Genomic DNA, 22616 nt, shown 5'->3' on the forward strand with positions numbered 1-22616 from the left:
GGTACCTCCTGGAGTTTTGAGAAGTCGGAGTGCATAGAGCCACGTCTTTCTATTTTTTATTAAACTTTTGATGTAATCAAACAAGGATTTAACAGATGTAAACCTTTTTCATATATGTATTCGATGTTTGGTTGTGTTTACTATGATTGCTACGATACATTTGTTGTGATACTATATATGACGTCATCCACCCCCGAACGTTTCCGTCGTTCCGGTTTGGGGGTGTGACAGATTGGTATCAGAGCTCTTGTTTATAGTGAACTAAGTATACCGAACCTTACGTGGTATACAACTATAAACACTAAGGGGTTGAAGCGCTCTGAACTCAAAGTATACTTTTAAAATATAAGTATTTTATAAGAAGTATACAAGTACACATACGTACCAGAAACAGTAACATGAGTAGAACAAAACAAAAGTATTTGGATGTTGGACACTGCGGTTAAACCTGGGCAGTTATGTAATCATGTCTAGGGTCCATAAAGCCTGATGAACTATATTTATTCGAGACATGACCAACATGTGCTTGGGAGTGACTGTGGTGTTGCAACAAGCCTAAAACTTACCAAGTATATACACATCAGATATCGATCGAACAAAACATTCAACTTAAAAATACTATAGGAGTATTTTAGCTAGAGGCGAATACAGTATAGAGAATTCATTCCAAGTGTTGCTACATAATTCCTCTTAGCGATAGTTACTTTCATTAGTAACCCCTATCTATTTATCGCTTCGTAGAACACTTTATCTATCAGGCTGAGATATATTTTGTATTATATCTCTTGATTCTAAATTCTAGAGGACTTAACATCCTCTTCTTCCTGGTTATTTTAGAACAAGATGTCTCCCCGAAGAAGACCCGTCCGAAGGAACAACGACACTCCGCCACCGCCCCCTCCTCAGTTCGATCAAGCTATGTTCCAGGCAGCAGTTACGGCTGCTGTGGCTGCGGCGATGTCGCAGATTAACCAGGGCAGCTCCGGTGGATCTGGAGGCGGGACCGATTCCCAAAGCCATGAGGGAGATCAGGGACACCAAAAGGAGTGTTCCTATAAAGACTTCATGAATGCCAAACCCAAGTCCTTCGACGACAATGGTGGATTCATTGCCTTAACTCGATGGTTCGAGAAGATCGAAATCCATCTTCGAAATTTGTTTCTTGTTCCGAAGCCAACAAGGTGAAATTCGTCGCTTGCACTTTCACCGACAGAGCACTGACCTGGTGGAATGGTCGTGTCAAATCCCTAACCTTGTCAGTAGCAAATGTCATGGACTGGGAGAGCCTGAAAGAACTCGTGCTGGCTGAGTACTGCCCGAGGGGCGAGATGCAGAAGTTGGAGCATGAGCTTTGGACCCTGAAGATGAAGGGTTCCGACATTGCTGCCTACACAGCTAGATTCTGCGATATGGCTCTCCTCTGTCCGGGGATGGTCACCCCGGAAAGCAAGAAAATTGAGAGGTACATCTGGGGACTGACGCCCCCAACTTAAGGAAATGTTTTGGCTGCTAAGCCTACTACTTTTGACAGCGCCAAGTGCCTGGCGCAGACTCTGATAGATCACGGGGTCGATCTGGATGAGGTGACAGCCCCTCCTGAACCACCAAGGGAGAGTGGTGGGAAGAAGAAGAAATTTGGAACAAACAAAAGGGCCAGTGTTAAAAAGGAGCCCTGCAAGAAACAGCAAACAGTGGCAGTCCACGCTGCTACTACTCCTGCTGCTGTTCCAACCACCCAAGCACCTACCAGTGGATATGCTGGTACTCTTCCAATGTGAAACAAGTTTAACTTTCATCATCACGGACCCTGCCGTGATATGCAATGCAACAGCTGTGGAAAGAAGGGGCATATGGCTCGGTACTGCAAGGCACCAGTCCAACCAACCAATCAGGCTCCTGGAGCGGGCGCTGGTCAATCCTGTTATGGCTGTGGAGAGGTTGGGCACTTCAAAAGAAATTGCCCCAAGGCAACAACAGTTGGCAACACAGGGAGGGTGCTAGCTATGGGCCAGGAGGAAGCAGTCACTGATCCTACCGTTGTTACGGGTACGTTCCTCCTTGACCACTCTTATGCATGCATTCTTTTCGATTCTGGTGCGAAGAGGAGTTTTGTTAGTCATGCATTCAAACATCTACTCAGATGTAAATCCTAACCTTTAACTGAAACATTCACCGTCGAGATGGCTAACAGAAAGAAAGAGAATACTAACGACATATTCAAAGGCTGTACCCTTACCCTAGACGGTCATTCCTTCCTTATCGATCTTATGTCAGTGTCCATAAAGAGCTTCGATGTCATAATCGGCATGGATTGGTTGAGCCCCAATCGTGCTGATATCCTTTGTTTCGAGAAAGCTATTCGTCTCAATCTTCCCTCTGGCGAAGCCCTCACTATTTACGGTGATAAAATCAGTTCGAACCTTCGTATCATTTCATGCATCAAAGCCCAAAAGTATCTGCGGAAGGAGTGCTATGCATTCCTAGCTCACGTTTTTTATGAATCGCAAAAAGTTAAAGACCTCGAGAGCATCCCCGAAGTCTGCAACTTTCCTGATGTCTTCCCCGAAGATCTTCCAGGAATCCCTCCCGAGAGCCAAGTCGAGTTTCGTATCGACTTAGTCCCCGGAGCTACCCCTGTAGCTAAATCTCTGTACCGCCTAGCGCCGACAGAGATTCAAGAGTTGTCCAGCCAGCTCAATGAGCTGCTCAACAAAGGATTCATAAGACCGAGTTCCTCACCCTGGGGAGCCCCGATATTATTTGTGAAGAAGAAAGATGGATCCTTTCGGATGTGCATTGACTACCGAGAGCTGAACAAGTTGACCATCAAGAACCATTATCCCTTACCCAGAATCGACGATCTCTTCGACCAACTTCAGGGAGCCAGTTATTTCTCGAAGATAGACCTTATATTAGGGTACCATCAGTTACGAGTTCACGAGAATGATGTCCCCAAGACAGCATTCCGAACTCGTTATGGACACTAAGAGTTTGTAGTAATGCTCTTCGGTCTAACCAACGTACCAGCAGTATTCATGGATCTGATGAATCGGGAGTGCCGCCCTTTCCTGGAAAAGTTCGTGATCGTATTCATTGACGATATACTTGTCTATTCCCGAAGCGAGAAAGATCATAGACAGCAATTGAGGCTAGTGTTAGAAACACTAAGGGCGGAGAAACTTTATGCAAAGTTTTCAAAGTGCGAATTCTGGATCAGGAAGGTAACTTTCCTTGGTCACGTGGTTAGCAAGGAAGGCATACATGTGGACCCTTCCAAAATCAAAGCGTTTGAGAATTGGTCAGCACAGAAGACGCCTACGGAAATCCGTCAATTCTTGGGCCTCGCTGGCTATTATCGCAGGTTTATCCAAAACTTCTCCAAAATCGCTAAGCCTTTAACCACCCTGACACAGAAAGGTGTAACCTTTAGTTGGGGAGAAAAGCAAAACACTGTGTTTCAAACATTGAAGCAGGCCCTATGCAGCGCACCTATCTTGTCCCTGCCCGAAGGGACGGAAGACTTCGTTGTCTACTGTGATGCATCCAATTAGGGCCTAGGCTGTGTGATTATGCAGCAAGGAAAGGTTATCGCCTATGCCTCGAGGCAGCTGAAAACACATGAAGTCAACTATACAACTCACGATCTAGAGTTGGGAGCAGTGGTCTTTGCGTTAAAGATTTGGAGACATTATCTCTACGGAACCAAGTGCACTGTCTTCACCGACCATAAGAGCCTACAGCATATCTTTGATCAGAAAGAGTTAAACATGAGGCAACGGCGATGGGTAGAGCTACTCAGTGATTACGAGTGCGAAATACGCTATCATCTCGGCAAGGCCAATGTGGTAGCAGATGCCCTCAGCCGAAAGGAGTATTCAGGTCGTAGAGTGAAGGCACTGATAATGACCATCCATTCCCAATTATCCGCGCAAATCAGAGAGGCTCAGCTGGAAGCCTTGAAACCAAAAAACAAGTCGGATGAAGCCTTGAGAGGAATGGAAAAGAACTTAGAGGTCAAGGGAGACGGAGTTTACTATTTCATGAACCGGATCTGGACCCCAAAGTACGGTGGTTACAGGGAGGTTGTCATGAATAAAGCTCACAAGACTAGATACTCCGTTCACCCAGGTTCGGATAAGATGTATCTGGATCTCAAACAACTCTATTGGTGGTCGAACATGAAAGCAGAAATCGCTACCTTCGTGGGCAAGTGCCTGACTTGCGCCAAGGTGGAGGTAGAATATCAAAAGCCCTCAGGTCTACTTCAACAGCCGGAAATACCTGAGTGGAAGTGGGAAAGGATTACAATGGATTTCATCACTAAGTTACCCAGATCTCCGAGTGGGCACGACGCCATCTGGGTAATTGTCGATCGACTGACTAAATCTACCCACTTCTTGCCAATCAAGGAAAACTTCAAAATGGAGAGACTGACACGAATCTATATTCGAGAAATAGTCTGCCTTCATGGTGTACCTGTATCCATTATCTCCGATCGAGATAGCAGGTTTACCTCGAGATTCTGGCAGTCACTACAGAAGGCTCTTGGAACTAAGTTGGATATGAGCACAGCTTATCACCCACAGACAGATGGGCAGAGTGAGAGAACCATTTAAACATTGGAAGATATGTTGAGAGCCTGCATCATCGATTTTGGCATGTCGTGGGACACTCATTTTCCCTTGGTCGAATTTTCCTACAACAACAGCTACCATACCAGCATCAAGGTTGCGCCGTTTGAAGCCTTGTATGGTCGTAAGTGTAGATCCCCTCTGTGCTGGGCTGAAGTGGGTGACACGCAGCTAGCCAAAGGGCAAGTCCCCGACAACACTCTCACAGGCCCAGAATTTATCCGAGAGACTACTGAGAAGATCGTAAAAATTCGGGAACAACTAAAAGCGTTAAGAGATAGACAGAAGAGTTATGCTGATAAGAGACGAAAACCCTTGGAATTCCAGGTTGGTGACCGTGTTCTTTTGAAGATCTCACCCTGGAAAGGCATGATACGCTTCGGAAGGTGTGGAAAGTTGAATCCAAGATACATCGGACCATTCGAGATCCTCGCTAGGATTGGTCTCGTAGCATACAAACTCCGTTTACCCCGAGAACTTAGCAACGTATATTCCGTCTTCCACATGTCGAACCTAAAGAAGTGTCTGTCCGATGAGACACTTGTGATTCCCCTCGATGAGATCGAGCTAGACGAGAGTCTACACTTCGTGGAAGAACATGTAGAAATCATAGATCAGGAAATCAAACGAACGAAACAAAGTTGCATCCCGATAGTGAAGGTTCGCTGGAATGCCAAGCAGGGACCTGAATTCACTTGGGAGCGCGAAGATTCAATGAAACAGAAGTACCCTCATCTATTTCCGCGTCCATGATTTGTATTCTGTGTCTGAATTTCGGGACGAAAATCCCTCTATCGGGGGGATGATGTGACAACCCGAAACTTTTTCCGTTTCTGTTATACAATTTCCGTTAATAAAATTTGGATTTTATTAATTTTCCCACGTTTTATGAAACATTTAGACATTTTATCCCTTTTGTACTATGTTGAGCATAAGGGACACTTTCAACTTGGAGATATAATTGCATAGTTTTCAGAACATCTTATAAATCAAGTACATAACTTTCCAATCAAACTATAATAGGTATAGTTTGGGGAATTCCATACATAGTTATTTTACCGATTCAGATTACATTCATAGGTAACCACATAAACTATGACATATTTAGTTTATGGCATACATTACTACAAGAGAACAACGTCTAATAACTATTTAAGTATAATTATTATCTTATACATTATACATACAGAGTTCAATACAGTAGATCACTACAGAACCACATGTAAACTAGTTAATACATGATTGTGAGACCACTCTTCATTGTACCCTTCTGGGTACTGATAAAATCCTCAACGTTTAGTGTAACCAGAGTCTCCTGGAGGGAGAGCGTGAGACTTGTGAATAGATCTATTTGGGACTGACAATCCCACACCTAAGCTGCTAGCTACAGTTAGGCAGGCATGCCTGGGGTGACAAATATCATACCGTACGACGCTTGAAGAACGTCGCTGAGGTCATCAGTCGTATCAGGCATGGTTATACGACTCACGATAGTATAAACTAACCAATTGTTTACGGGATTTCATTCTTCATTAGTTTTATTTTAATTAATGAAACTACTATACATACTGGTGTTAGCCAGGGTTTTCATACTATTCATACTGGTGGTAACCAGGGTTTTCAAACAGAACGTACTATACATACTGGTGTTAGCCAAGGTTTTCATACTATATATATTGGTGGTAACCAGTGTTTTCAAACAGAACGTACTATATATACTGGTGTTAGCCAGGGTTTTCATACTATACATACTGGGGCTAACCAGGGATTTCATACAAAAACTGATTTCCAGAACAATACAATACAGCTGGTGGTACCAGGCATACATACAAGTACTTTCAGACACAAGAACAGAATTCAATAACGAGCTTACAAATGGGTCTTAGGGTTTAATACTACTTTTCATTGCTTAAGAAAATATTGGATTTCTTGGAAACATACAAACATTTTCACGGAATTATCAACAGGTTTTCATTACAAAAACATGCTTATGAACTCACCAGCTTTATGCTGATACTTTTTCAAAACTGATTGTATTCTCAGGAAATCAGTAGACAGGTACCTCCTGGAGTTTTGAGAAGTCGGAGTGCATAGAGCCACGTCTTTCTATTTTTTATTAAACTTTTGATGTAATCAAACAAGGATTTAACAGATGTAAACCTTTTTCATATATGTATTCGATGTTTGGTTGTGTTTACTATGATTGCTACGATACATTTGTTGTGATACTATATATGACGTCATCCACCCCCGAACATTTCCGCCGTTCCGGTTTGGGGGTGTCACATATAGTCCCAAACAACTCTGGAATCTGGCCCCAGACAATCTTGACCACCTCCTCGCGGATGATCTCCCTGAACCGATCCTCTGTCAACACTGGCTCCCCCTGGCCGATAATCTCAGGTGCCACTGGGGCCTCTTGATCACCCTGTCCCAATCCCGATCCGGATCCAGACACGATACGCCTCGTAACCACTATACTGAAAATATAACAGGAAGATATCAGACAATCCGCATAAATAACTGGGAACCAACTCCCTTCTAAACCCTAGGGGTTGTGACTTCCTTGCTACGCGTATGGGTCTTGTGCTTTCTGTAGTACGGGCCCATACTACCTTCCACACCTACCCATATTTGTCTCAAGTATCATCACAACACCCTAACACTATATATGCACATAATGGTTGCTCAACCCCACCCTTAGAGGAAGGCTAACTGTCTCACCACTGACCTACCAGTCTCACACAACCACGCAACCATGAAACTTCCACCAACCGTGCAGCACTAGTGTACGCTAGCCATACATAACACTGGACCCTATAGATTTTTGAATATCTACTTCTACCCTAAGCTCCCAATCAGACAAGAACAGAACATAAGGCCAAATCAAACATTCTCAGGCTATAAGATCTTAATTATGTATCGCCGTGATGCATACACCAAGTAACTACAGTAATGATATCAATCTCATATACAGGAAACCCTAGGCTAGCAGGCATCATGAAATCAGGCAACTCTATCATGCAATTCCTGAAGATCCCTAGCCTAGCACTAGCATGCTATTCTAACATATCACATAATCAAATACTGTATGGTATTTTGGGGTCTACTTACTGGCTCCGGCTGATCGTACACCCTGCATCCTCCTTTACTTATTTTGAAAACCATTTAAAACTATTTTGAAACTTTTCCTTGATTTGAGACTGGATTCACACGAATGTTCCTCCAATTCACTCAAACCAAGGCTCTGATACCAACTTGTAACACCCAAACATTCAAACCAATTTAAAACTTTTCAAAACGTTTAAGATCCATTAATGATTAAAAATTCATTTTCCAAAATAGTTTATATCAGATTTTTTCCCAGAAACAATAATAAAACATGAGGAGCTGTACGATCACGCCTTAGCCTTGTCGCGATCCCTTGTCGTACCTGAAACAATAAACTGAAACTGTAAGCCCGAGAGCTTAGTGAGTTCCCCCAAAATACCCATACTCACAACAATACACATATAATCATAAACATCACACTATGGGTCTAGTCAACCATCGGGTTGGAATACCCCAGGCCCTCAACCAACAGGTTGGAATGCCAACATACTATGGGTCCAATCATCCTCGGGATGGAATACCCCGGGCCCTCAACCAATAGGTTGGAATGCCAACATACTATGAGTCCAATCATCCTCGGGATGGAATACTCACGGCCCTCAACCAACAGGTTGGAATGCCCAGGTCTATTGGCCTCCGCACGAAGCAGACAAACCTCAACCGCCAAACAACATGTGCACATATAACAGATAATCACATAATCGTCTATAGACAACAATTGATCTAACGGATCATACCACATAGCACATAATTAGACCTGGAAATTTAAGACACGAATACACGAATCTGTGAGAGACACGACACGACACGAATACATCTTAAAATTTGAGATAAATCTTATTTCACGTAGTGTAATCGTGTCGTGTCAAATTCGTGGCTGACACGTTTTCATGACACGAATACACGCATTGCCAGGTCTACACATAATATTATCCTACCCTCTAGGATACCGATCTAACAGATCATACCACATAATATTATCCTACCCTCTAGGATACCGATCTAACAGATCATACTAGCATAACATAACCCGATCACAATCTAAAGGGCCGGCCTTGGTGCCTTAGACCCTTGAGTATAGTGAGGATAACTCACCTCGCAAATAGTGCTGAAAATGTTGAAACTCTGATTCACTGATTCACCGGAGATCCCGAACTATCACATAATAAATATCCAGTTAATACATGAAATAACCTTCTTGACTAAGAGTCCACTCAATTCATTGAGTCCATTTTCTTTTTTGGGCCCAAGCCCAAAGCCAAGTCCTTAACTTAAAGGTCCTTATACCAAGCCCATTATTGGCCCAATTTACCGAATTGGGCCCAAATCCCTAATTGGGCCTTAATTCTAGATCCATAAACAAGACTTGGTCTAAATCATCATGTTCATATAATCCAACAAAGGCCCAAACCCCTTTTGTCCATAGACAGTCCAATATCCAAGGTCCAAATGCCAAAAGCCCAACAGAGGACGTACGCGGGGCGTACTCATCCGAAAGTTGACCACCGTCGGGGTGGTTGACCCAGTACGTTGGGCGTACTAGATTTATGCCGGGCGTACGCCGGGTTTTGCCAAAACTCCATTAAGTGCTTAATGGCTTAAGCACTTAAGCCCAAATTTCAGATCCAGAGTCCCAATGTGCCCAAGACCCATAAAGTCTCGAACTTTACCACTTTGGACGTCCATAAAGTTCTTAATCCAAAGTCTTAATATATTAAGACCTTTTTACAAGGTGCATGGGACATCTATAGTCACTGGGACCTCATTTTTATCACTCAACACCCCAAAAAGAGCCTAGAAGGACAGATCATTCGTCCCAATCACAACATGCACCATCTTTGGGCCTTTTGGGACAATAAATGATTTTATAAAGCAAAAAGGAAAGATCTATACATATGTGCATAAAGTTTGAAGCTTTTTACCTTCTGGAGTTTCTAAGACACCTTCTAACTTCAGATCTATAAGTTTGATCTTCTTCTCCAAAGCCTTGATGCAACACCATCTTCTTAGAACACTTCAAGAAACACTCAATAAGCTCAAAACTCAAAGAAAGGGGCTAGGTTTTGGGGAGGACGATTCTAATCAGTGGAGGCTGAGGTAAGGGAAGGGAAGGTGCTCATAATGTTGTTTAAATAGCCCCCAAACCCTAAATATTAGGGTTTCCTCCAGACATGAGTACGCCCAGCGTACTAAGGCGGACCTTAATACGCTTAGCGTACTCCTATGTATGCGCGACGTACTCCTTCTTGGCCCAAAGTTACAACTTTGGTCCTTATGCTTGTATCGGCCTTCACTTCCAAACTCCAAGAGCTATAAATGACAAGGAAAAAGGTAGAGGAGAGTTCGGAAATACCTGGAAATCTTGGGGTGTTACAAGTAGGGTCGTGGTATCATGGAACGCGGGACGGGACCGACTCGGCGAGTTAAAGGGTCGACTCGGCGAGTCCGAGCTGTTTAAAGAAAACCCTAAATTTTGGGGTTTGCCCCTATATAAACAACGTTATATGCCTTTGTAGCCTCCCTTAACATCATAAGAGATCGTTTTCGGCCGCAAACACTTGGGTGTGAGAAGTGAGAGCTTTGGGAGCTTAAAACTTGGGATTTTGGAAGGAATTCCAAGCTTGAAGAAGAAGTATCAAGGGGGAAATCACTAGATCTAGCATCTAGTTCGTCTTGGGCATTGAATTGAGGTATGAATCTGTTACCTTAAGCCTAGATTCTAGTTGAGGGTTATGAACAACTTTGAGGAAATGGAAGCAAGCTTAGATCTGGGCCTATCACAAGGATATGGTTCCAGATCTGGACCCTCTTAGGTCCCAAATATCATAAAGTTGCACCTTTTATTAAGCTCATTCCCTCTCCATGAATGAAAACCTTGTTTGAAGGTTAGTTTTGGTGTTATGGCCATGTGAGGCTTTGCATGCACGTAAAGTTTGTAACTTTATGTGTTATCCACACTAGGAGAGTATGGATCTGAAGTTTGAAACCTTAAATCCCACTGGAAAGAACTGAATACGTGAGAACCCGTCGAGTCCCTCTAGTGACTTGACGAGTCGAGAGGGTTCTCTCATTCACGGCCAAGGGTTCACGGTCGAGGGTTCACGGCTAAGGGTCCACGGTCAAGGGTGTACGGTTGGTAGTTTACGGCCGTGAACATCAAGGAACTCGACGAGCCCCTCGGGTGACTTGGCGAGTCGATGTGTAAGCAGGGAACCCGACGAGTGACTGATTGTACTCGACGAGTCAAGGTCAATATGGACTGTTGACCTTGACTATAGACCTTGACCTTGACCAGGGTTGGCCCTGGGGGTATTTATGGGTTTATGCTGAGTTATTTACTCATTGAATATAGGAAGTTTGGGAGGAGCAGCGTGGGATATATCTGTTTTCAGTTCGCCAGTTCAGCCTTTGAAAGGTGAGTCTTCTCACCATACCCATGGGTCTAAGGCACCAAGGCCAGTCCATTATGTGATTATGTTATATGTGTTGGTCATTATGTGATTTGATATGATATGTGATTTGGTATGATATGTGATTGTGTGTTTTTGCATGGAAGACCCCCGGGGGAGCCCGTGGCATTGGATATAAGACCATGTGGGGTAGCCCATGGCATTCCTAGGTAAAGACCATGTGGGGGAGCCTATGGCATTAGATGTAAGACCATGTGGGGTAGCCCATGGCAGTCCTAGGTAAAGACCATGTGGGGTAGCCCGTGGCATTCTTACAGGTTTTATGTATGCATGGCTTATGTGTTATGTGCGTAGCTTTGATCAGCTAACATGATATGTGTATGTGTGTGGTATGCTCTGGGGGACTCACTAAGCATTCGCTTACAGTTTGTGGATTTGTTTCAGGTTCATCTGAGTCCAAGGGCAAGGGCAAAACTTGATAGCGCGGCATGCACTCTCTCTCAGGCGACTTTATGGGACACTCTGATATTTGAAAATAAAGTTGTAATGAATATGGATTGAAACAATTGTTTTGGAAATTCTTGATTTATGGAAATGTGTTTGGTTAATTAAAAATGAAAAATTTCTTGAAAAAAATTGGGTCGTTACAGCAGACCCATCGCAATTCTAATGAAGCTAGACCACGACGTGACAAGGGCCTTACCAAGGCGTGGTAGCAGGTTTCATCTATTGGCATGGCAAGGGCCTTACCAAGGCGTGGTAGCAGGTTTCATCTATCGGCATGGAAAGGGCCTTACCAAGGCATGGTAGCTGGTTTCATCTATGATTGTTTTTCCGTGTGGCTGCCATAATCCGATCAGTAGTTGGCCACGACGTGGTGGCTGACCATTGGCTTTGACCGTTGACTTTTTGATCGGGTTGACTTTTCGTCAAAATGATAGTCTTGGTTGGTACCTTCTGTGATTCATTAAGTGGTCTGTAGTAGTCTTCGCACTATACTGTATAGAATACTAGATTGTCTTTGTGACTCTTACATGTATGTTGGGCGGGACTCGTTATGTATGTGGTATTTTGGGGGACTCACTAAACTTTATGCTTATGATTCAAGGTTTTATTGTTTTAAGTACTTCTAGTAGCAAGAGAACGGAGTCGGCTTAATTATATTGCATCCACCGATGGTTTTCCGCACCTTATGATTTTGGGATTACTCTAATGTTTTCATAAAACATTAAACTCTTGTTTTGGATTTCTTGACTTATGGTATTATGGAATGGTTTTTAGTACTTTAAAAACGGAAAATTTTCTTTTGATTTTTGAGATGTTACATAGATCAACTAACTTTATGTTTCACCTTATTCCTACTCTAACCCCTTTCGCTTTCTCACCAAAATCCCATAATTTTGTCTATCTAAATTACCATGGATGCAACCGTCAAAGCAATGCTTACGACCATGCTTGGCTTCACTTTCATCTCCTTTCCTAATTTTGTCTATCTAAATTACCAATGAGATGATAGTTGTAGGAATTTGGTTCTAGATGCTTCGTTTGATACAAAATCGAGATGCTTGAGTTTTACAGGTTCATCTGACATAATCAAAATCCTTTGAGTGTACGTGCAAGTTATGGATGAAGGGGAAGCACCGAATGAGAAAAAGATGAGGAAGATGGGAAGAAATGAATGAGATGAGTCAATGTAAGAGAAAAGTTGTGTGGGATGAGGGGTGGTATTTTTGTTTTCTTTTTTATAATTGAAATTAAACCAAAAATAATAATAATAGAAGAAATTAAATAGGAAAAAGAAGTCATTTCATCTTGCTTAAAGACCATACATGTAAGTTTTAGAAACGACATACCATGTTCCTCAAAAACATTAGCTGAAGTCATGACATTTGCTAAATCATAGTGACCATTTATGTAATTTTGTTATAAATATATAGAAAATATTTTAAAAATATCAACCAAATACATAATACATAATGTTGTAATGTAATAATATTTTATTTTTATTTTTCTGTCATTCAAGATATATTATAAAATATTTTCGATAAATTGTTACTTCATTTATGTCAATATCCCAATTCCCATAGTATCCATATCTTTTCATGTGATGTAAAACTATACCAAGGGTTTTCGGGCTAACGGTAACGAGCGACTCTCTCCGATGAGATGGGTTCAAGTCTTTTAAGAGATAAAGATATCTTAAGAGATAAAGATAGGTGATATTTACGAGGATAGTTAGTTTGTCCTTAAAAAAAATGCTAACCCTCTACAAATTCGATATATACACATAAATCTATTGTTACTTAACCTGCGGTTCGTTGTTGGCAGCGAAGGGGCCACTGGTCAAGCTTTTCATTTTTGTCGCTCCCCCAATTTATATGAAGACTGCACATCTGATTAAATCAGCTTCTAGTTACAAATCAGTGTATAAAACGACTATAAATCAGTCAATCGTGGACACCTTTTTGCTACAATGTCAAAATTTCAAACAATTCAACCAAATTATTTGTCAAATGATCGTCACTGGATTCATAAAAGACGCATATGCAGCAAGCAGGATCCTCAACTTCTCTACTGGTCAATCCTCATTCATTAATCTTCACTACTCTCGTAAAATCTTTGATCACATCGAGAGCTCAAATGGGTTTATCTATAACACCATGATGCGTGCTTACTTGCAGACAAACCATCCAAAAGAGACCGTTTTTCTTTACGAGTTGATGTTAAATAACAAGCACAATGTTTATCCGGATAGCTATACTTATCCTCTACTAATCCAAGCGTGCATCGCCAGGTGTTCAATTTTGGAGGGGAAAGAGGTACACAACCATGTAGTGAAAATGGGTTTCGATTCCGATGTTTATGTACGAAACAATTTGATCAATATGTATAGTGTCTGTGGCGATATGGTGGATGCACGGAAGGTGTTTGATGAAAATCCTGTGAGAGATTCAGTTACATGGAATTCAATTTTGGCTGGGTACGTTCAGATGGGTAATGTAGAAGAAGCAAAGCTGATATTTGATCAGATGCCTGAGAAGAATATAATCGCATCAAATTCCATGATCGTATTGTTTGGTCGGTGTGGACGTGTCCCTGAAGCTTACCAGTTGTTTATCAACATGAAAGAGAAAGATCTCGTTTCCTGGACTGCATTAATTAGTTGCTATGAGCAAAGCGGCATGCATCAACAGGCTTTGACTTTGTTTATCGAAATGAATGGAATTGGAATCAAGACAGACGAAGTTGCAGTGATTAGTGTTCTTTCTGCGTGTACTCAATCATCAGTTATGAGCACAGGAGCATCCATCCATGGATTAATTCTAACGAGAGGAACTGCATCATATGTTAACATCCAAAACGCTTTGATTCACATGTACTCAACTTGGGGAGATATATCAGCTGCAGAAAAACTCTTTAATTCAAGCACCCACTTAGATATTATTTCTTGGAACTCCATGATCACTTGCTACTCAAAAAGTGGCTCACTTGATAAAGCCCGTGAGGTGTTTGATAAAATGTCTGAAAGAGATGTAGTGTCATGGAGTGCACTTATATCCGGACACTCCCAAGTCGGTCTATTCGATGAAACTCTAACCTTGTTCCATGAGATGATGGTTCATGGAACCGTTAAGCCAGATGAGACCATTTTGGTTAGTGTCGTCTCGGCTTGTACACAGTTAGCTGCTCTTGACCAAGGTCAATGGGTTCACACGTATATAAAAAAGAACAATTTAGAGGTTAATTTTATTCTTGGTACTACCCTTATAGACATGTACATGAAGCTAGGGTGTGTCGAAAGTGCAAATGAGGTTTTTAATAATATGGAGAAAAAAGGAGTATCATCATGGAACGCTATGATTCTAGGGCTTGCAATGAATGGAGAGGTCGAGAAGTCGCTAGAAATGTTTTCACAAATGGAAAGATTTGGTGTAGTCCCTAATGAGATAACATTTGTGGCGGTTCTTGGTGGTTGCCGCCATATGGGGTTGGTGGAGAAAGGGCGGCACTACTTTGATTGCATGATCAATATACACAAAATTGAGCCGAATATCAAACATTATGGATGCATGGTTGATCTTCTTGGGCGTGCAGGGTTTCTTGAAGAAGCTGAAAAGCTAATTGATAGTATGCCAATGGCACCCGATGTAGCTACATGGGGTGCGTTGCTTGGTGCTTGTAAGAAACATGGTGCTATTGAAATGGGAAAGAGGGTCGGGTTGAAGCTGATTCAGCTTCAACCCGACCACGATGGGTTTCATGTTTTATTGTCGAATATTTATGCTTCGGAGGGAAGTTGGGATTATGTTTCGGATATAAGAGAGTTGATGATTCAACAAGGAGTTGATAAAATGCCGGGGTGTAGTGTGATTGAAGAGAATGGTGTAGTGCATGAATTTCTTGTTGGGGATAAGACACATCCTCGTATTCGTGAGATTGTGGAAACTTTGGATATAATTAGTGGAGAAGTGAAAATGGTGGGTTGTTCATCGGATACGAATGAGGTTTCTTTTGACATAAATGAAAAAGAGTTTTTTAATGTTTGTATGTAAGGAGATGGGAATCCAAATGTAAGGTTTCATGTTCAAGCCTAGGCATCACCTTCCTATATTGGTTGTGTCATGTGGGACCGGTTGTTGGGGATAATCATGGATGGGTTTTAACTTTCTATAACGAGGATAACAAGGAAGCATTTCTCTTTTGGCTAATTGCTGCTACTACTAACTTTTATTCGTTAATCTTTAGAAATACCAATGTAATACTTTCATTTATTCATAATAGAACATAGTTCTTTAACAAATCTACTAATTATAGCAATGTCATCTAAATAGTAAATACAAAACAATTTTTAATGTTATGATTATGTAGATTTTTCAAAATATAATGTCCTAATAAAAAGAAAAATGAAAGTACAATGCTATAACTTGGTACATTTTTTTAATGTACAACACGTTAAAAATAAAAATAAAATAAAAAAGTGGAAGAGCCTATGAAATATATTGGTAAGGAAGCGTGATTCAGCAAGCTCCGTGACTCACCCCATGTGATGGGTCTCAGAGCGGGTTTGGTTTGGTGTGGTAGTTCAGAGGATGCAACTTACCCCTTAGGGAGGAGGGAGTCATTCCCTCCCAACCCACCGAACCCACTGTCACATCATTTTTTCTCTTTTATTTTTCATCATCTTTCCCAACCCACAACACACGGAAACCCTATCTTTTTTAACCCACTCAACCCATTCAATTAAAAAAAAATACAAAACAATCAAAGGTAAAATCTTAATTAGCAATAGAGTTACCGACGGTATCACTCCCGCTTCAACGGGTTGGTTAATTGGTTTCACTAACCCACTTCATCATCTCTCTCTACTTTCTCTCTCTCATTTTCTCTTGTGCCATGTGTTTTAAAACTTGTACCATAGTTGTTTTGTATTTTTTTTAAATTGAGTGGGTTGAGTGGGTTGAAAAAGATAGGATTTCCGTGTGTTGTGGGTTGGGAAAGATGAAGAAAAAGAAGAGACAAAAATTAATGTGACAGTGGGTTCAGTGGGTTGGGAGGGAACGACTCCCTCCTCCCTTATATTTTGAAAAATCTACCTAACTATAGCAATAAAAATTGTTTTGTATTTGATGATATAGCTATCAGATTGGTAATTTTTTTTTCATAATACAACATTGTAATAGAAAGAAGCAAAAATAGTATAATAACCAAATCAATAAAAGTACATTGTTATTTCTTGCATTTAACATTTTTTTCCCAATACGGTGTTTAGTTCAATCTTAATGTTTTATTTTAATTCTATTTGACTGAAATAATATTTTGGCATATTAAAGGAGTCCATCGTTTTCGATGTTTCTTCAAGGAATACATAACATAATTGAGCATCATACTCTTATTGATTTGCTTATTATTATATTTCTCAGTACAATATTGTATGACAAAACTACCCAATTATAGAAATGTAATCCAAATACAAAACTTTTTTACTATTATAATTAGGTAAAAAAAATCAAATATACCTACCTCATAAGAAAAAAAAAATGAAAATTTTAAACTCAAGAAACTTCAAGTTTCTCTACCATGTGACGACCCAACACGCTAAGAACCTCGTAAATGGGCCCCACATACGAATCACGCCTGTCTCCATCTCCGGCAACAAAACTATAAATCCGATCACGAACCTCCACCCAACTCCTGGCCGCAACTTTCTTATTCCCGGATTCATTCAACAACCGCCTCATCTTCACCCTATCACCCCATTTACCTTCCAAAGCATACATATCACCCAACAACACATAAATCCCCGATTTCCTAGGCTTCAAATCCAACACCTCTCGGGCACATGCACTCATCATCTTCAGCTGCCCGTGTGCCCGACAAGCTCCAAGGAAAGCTGCCCAAACCGATTCATCACCCTTAAACGGAATACTTTGTATCACCTCATACGCCTCCCCAACCCGCCCGCCCCGCCCGAGCAAATCAACGACACACGCGTAAATCTCTCTACTCGGGATAATTCCATACTCATTAATCATCAATTTAAAGTAATCCAACCCCTCATTAACAAGTCCCGAATGACTACAAGCCGTAAGAATTGCCATAAATACAATCGTATCGGGTCGTATACCCGAATCCACCATTTCGTTAAACAACCGAACCGCTTCGTTTCCGTACCCGTGGTTCCCGAATCCAATCATCATCGAAGTCCACGAAACAACATCCCGATTACACAATTCCGAAAATACCCTTTTGGAATCCTCGATGTCACCGGACTTTGCGTACATGTCGATTAGCGAATTCGCTAATGGCAAATTGTTATCGAGTCCGATTTTGAAAATCTTTCCGTGAATTTGTTGACCGGAGGTCAAAATCGAGAGATTAGTACACGCGGTGATGAGGCTCGAGAATGTGAAGTGATTTGGGTGACACCCGAGAAGCTCCATTTGTGAAAGCAAGTGTAGAGACTTGATTGGATTGGAGTTTTGGTATCCGGATATTAATGTGTTCCATGTGATGTCGTCTTTTTCGTTCATTTCTTTAAAACAATTGTCGGCTTCTTGGAAACGGTTACATTTGCAATACATGTCGAGTAATGAGTTTGATACGGGAATGTTACGGTCAAACCCGTGTTTGACCACGGAAGCGTGGATTTGTGTTCCGTATGTGTGAGAGGTGATTCCTGCGCATGCGCGGATTGCAATGGAGAAACTATACGGGCTTTGTTCGGCTTCCTCCTGTTGAAAAAGGAATGGAATGAGGAAGGAATGGAATGGAATCAGTTATTACAATTTACAATTTACATACCATAAACATTTGTTGGAATATTTCAAGGGCTGCAACCCCATTGTCTCTATGAGTGAATCCGGTTATAAGTGTAGTCCAAGACACCTGATTTTTCACGGGAATCTCTTGAAACACGGAATGAGAAAGCTCCATACTAACACAACAAGTGGCGTACATGTCTAAAAGGGCATTATCGACATATATGCTGGCACCAACAAGTCCATGCTTCAAAGCAAGGCCATGGCTTAAAGCACCACAGCAATGGGACTTCATTCCTTTACAAGCCTTTAAGACGCTTGAAAAGGTGAAGGCGTTTGGGTGATCGGAACTTTCCCTCGTCATATCTTTAAACATCATCCACGCAGAGTTGTGGTGGTTACAAGTTGTGTACCCAGAAATCATGGCTGTCCATGCAACTACGTCTCGGTCAGGCATTTCTTCGAACAGTTGGCGTGCCTGGTTGAGCAGGCCATTATTGAAGTACGCCTTGATGAGATTAGTGGATTGTTTGGCGTGAGAGTTTGATTGAAAAGGTTGTGGGTTTGATTGAGGTTTGTTACGAATTAGTAGAGGGATTTGATTGGGCAGTTTTCTGAAACTCATGGTTGCACTTTTTTGATTCCCATGGTGATCAATTGTGTGTGGCTTGCAAGCTTTTCCACTGCAGGAAAACGTCGAGTGTAGCAGTGAAAATCTCGGAAGTAAGACCTTTTGGTTGGGGGTATAATGAAACACAAAAGATGAAAAAAATTTTAAAGGTTTTTGCACTTACAGTGCTGCGATCAAGGAGACATGAGACATAAGTTTTTTCCAAAAACGCCACCAAAAAGGACAGTTGGGCTTATTTATTTTTTCTTTAGTACAATCCATCTTATGAAGAGCCCAGCCCAAATACTTTGTGAAAAGTCTAAAATAATTTAATAGATAGCAAACCAACATATGTAATCATACTTATCACACTTATGTCTAGTTTGATAGTCATTTTTCCAGTTCTAAACAGATATTTCTGGCTGAATAGGCCGGAAAGACTGTTTGATTTGCAATAAAAAAATAGGTTTTTCCCGATAAGATATGTCTTTCCCACAAAGCCTCAAAATCATATCTTACTGACTGAATTGACTGGAAAGACAATTGTGCCCCAAACCTCGCCTCTTTCTTTCTTCTCTTCGGCGCGCTCTTCATCAGACATCATCGCCTCCTCACCAAGCTCCCTACTTCGTCGCCGGGTAATATGGTTATTTATCATTCAGCACAGTCAATCATATGTACAACCAAATAACATGGTTTCTTTCTCATTCAATAAACTTTTCCCAGATAGATTCTATCAAACGGACCCTTAGAACTAGTCTTATATTTTTTTGGTTACCGGTTAGCGATATAAAAGCAATGGATCGGTTTTATTATCTTTTACGTATCATACTTTTATTTATTTTCATAATAGCATTTTACTTGTATTTTATTTTTAATAATAGCAACACTTGCATATCACAAGGTAAAAAAACAACAAAAAAATATTGAAAAAATCATTGTACTTCTAATAGTTTGTGTAATATAGCATAATACTATTACGAGCGTGTTTAACAAAACTAGCAGATAACGAGAAGCTGGTAGCTGATAACGTTTTGTTAAACGCTGCGTGAGATAGTTTTTAAATTTTGAGTGTTTTTTTTAAACCAAACGCTAAAAGCATCTAGTGTTAAACGATATTTTTTTGTTTAAAATGACACATTGTGTCAAACGCTAGAAGCTAGAAGCTCCCAAACGCTCCGTGCCAAGCACACCCTACATTCTCTTACTAGGTGAACAAAGAATCAGATCCCAATAAGAAAAAATCTACCCCTATGTTATAAAAAACAAATTTGAAATATTAATGCATAACATCAAATTTTAACCATCACTATTTCAATACTTAAAAAACACAATCCTAAATTGATTCAATGATGTATATTCGTTATCCCAATTTGAGACTTAAGAGTGTGACATTTTCTTGCAGAGGCAATTTTAGGTGCTCATATATGATGGTATGTCCATAACAGACTACATGTTGCTTCTAGCAATTTTCCTGATATAAAAATAAATATTCAACTAATTAAGTGTATTTAATTATAATTAATTCATATTAACAAAGTATTATTTAATCTACTTTCAATCCTTTTTATTACGACATTTTAGTTTTGATATATTTTTTATTAAAGCGTTGTACTTTGTAAAGGCTACAACTTTTAAATTTTAAATTTTTATCAAAATTATAGCATTGTACATTCAACTTTTTATTGTTAAAACATTATAGCTGTAACATACATCAAAATATTTATAAAATTTAAATTTTCAAAACAACCATTTTTCTATAGAAGTGTTTACAAAACCCTTTAATTCCAAAACATTATTTAAAAATCAGAACCTTTTTCAACATAGTTTTCAAAACGTTCACATTATCAGAGTTTCCCAGAAATCATAAGTCCAAAACGCGAGGATGTGTACGGTCACGCCTTCGCCTTGCCATGATCCACTGAAGTACCTGAAACCATAAACCAAAACTGTAAACACGAAGCTTAGTGAGTTTCCCCAAAGTACCAACATCCAAACCGATAACATATACAAATAACAACATGCATACAGAGCCTTCAGCATGTCTTGACCGCCTCACCGAGCCTACAGCCTGTCTGGACCGCTCCCGAGCCTTTGGCATGACTGGACCGCCTCGCAGGCCTACATCTTATCTGAACCGCTCCCGAGCCTTCAGCATGATTGGACCGCCTCGCAGGGCCTACAGCCTATCCGGACCGCTCGTCGGGCCTTTGGCCTGACTGGAACGCCTCACAGGCCTTTAGTTTATCCGGGTTGCCCTGGGTCTATTGGCCTTCAACACAAAGCATGACCGCCTCAACCCAACCACACACACACATGTCGACATATATATATAACAATTAAACACATAAGCAGTCAACAGACAAACAAGCAGATCTTAAAGATCACTAAGCATGGCATCATCCTATCTATCAGGATACAAATCTAACAAATCATAACAGCATAGCAACATCCTATCTACCAGGATACCGATCTAACAGATTATAACAACACTCAATCATAAGATAAACCAGGATAACAATCCAAAAAGGGTTGGCATTGGTGCCTTCGACCCATAAGTACAGTGAGGAACTCACATCGCACTGCCGAATACACAGACGATCCCTGGCTGCTGGCTGCCAAATCCCCGAACCGTCAACATCAAGACAACACCCCATCAGCAACTGATTCCACAAACAATCTCTGACTGCAGATTCACTATCACACGCGCGCTAACAGATACCAAAATGACAATCCATCAACATCTAGTTACTGACTCATACTATGAGTCCAATTCAGGGTAAAAGACCTTTTTACCCTTCCTTAAACATGGCCCAAAGCCAAGGCCCAACTAATGACAAAAGGCGCAACATCAAAATAAACTCCTTAAGCCCAATTATGGCCCAATTTTCCAAATTGGGCCTAATTCCATCCATGGCCTTCACTCAAGAAGATCTAGCAAGCCAAAAGCCCAAACCATTAAATCCCATATGGCCCAACACAACCCAAAGCAACCAAACCCAAAACCGAAGCCCAAAACGAAAAAGCTCAACACAGTCACGTACGCGAGGCCTACTCAGGAGGTACGCAAAGCGTACGCAAGCCTCGCATTGACTGGTTACGGGGCGTTTGACCTTGAACGTGGGGCGTACCCCCTTCTACGCAGGTCATACCCTCGCAGAGACCAAAACTATGATAAGTGCTTAATGGCTTAAGCACTTAAACCCAAACTTCAGATCCATGGTCCAAATGCACAATAGAGTCATAAAGTCTCCAACTTTATGACTTTAGATGTCCAAAAGTTCTTAATACAAGGTCTTAATCTGTTAAGACATTTCTACCAAATGCATGGGACACTTCTAGCCATTGGAACCTCATTTTTATGATTAAGGACCCCTCCAAGGGTCTGAAAGGACAACTCAAATCATCCAGAACATGCCATGCTCAAAATGGAGCATTTGTGACCAAAAAGGAAGCATAAAAGAACCCAACAAGAGATCTAGCAAAACAACCATAAAGGTATGAACTTTATACCTTTGGATGATAGAAAAGGAAGCCTAAACTCTATATCCAAGCCTTGCTCCACGTTCCCAAGCTTCTTGATGCAACTTATTCC

The 22616-nt window shown here is 41.0% G+C and overlaps 2 protein-coding genes across 3 annotated transcripts; one reads left to right on the forward strand and one right to left on the reverse strand.

Annotated features, from left to right (window-relative positions):
• Window positions 1–13462: 13462 nt before the first annotated feature.
• Window positions 13463–15921, forward strand: LOC145128779 (pentatricopeptide repeat-containing protein At1g08070, chloroplastic-like). 2 transcript variants are annotated; one of them, XM_079063584.1, is made up of 2 exons: window positions 13558–13729; window positions 13834–15921. In XM_079063584.1, the coding sequence occupies exons 1-2, from the start codon at window positions 13697–13699 to the stop codon at window positions 15703–15705; spliced, it is 1905 nt and encodes a 634-aa protein (XP_078919710.1). In that variant the 5' UTR covers window positions 13558–13696; the 3' UTR covers window positions 15706–15921. The 2 variants fall into 2 exon arrangements, with proteins under 2 accessions (XP_078919708.1, XP_078919710.1); XM_079063582.1 differs by having other exon boundaries at window positions 13463–15921.
• A 1098-nt stretch (window positions 15922–17019) lies between these two features.
• Window positions 17020–19231, reverse strand: PGN (Tetratricopeptide repeat (TPR)-like superfamily protein). The gene is made up of 3 exons (XM_079063850.1): window positions 19206–19231; window positions 18455–19094; window positions 17020–18384 (listed from the first exon to the last, which is right to left on the reverse strand). Exons 2-3 carry the CDS (start codon window positions 19034–19036, stop codon window positions 17206–17208), a joined length of 1761 nt encoding a protein of 586 aa, XP_078919976.1. The 5' UTR covers window positions 19037–19094; window positions 19206–19231; the 3' UTR covers window positions 17020–17205.
• Between the last annotated feature and the right edge of the window lie 3385 nt (window positions 19232–22616).

This window comes from Lactuca virosa, chromosome 8 (assembly GCF_052849685.1).
Source record: "Lactuca virosa cultivar CGN04683 chromosome 8, Lactuca_virosa_CGN04683_v6, whole genome shotgun sequence".
Lineage (NCBI taxonomy): Eukaryota > Viridiplantae > Streptophyta > Magnoliopsida > Asterales > Asteraceae > Lactuca > Lactuca virosa.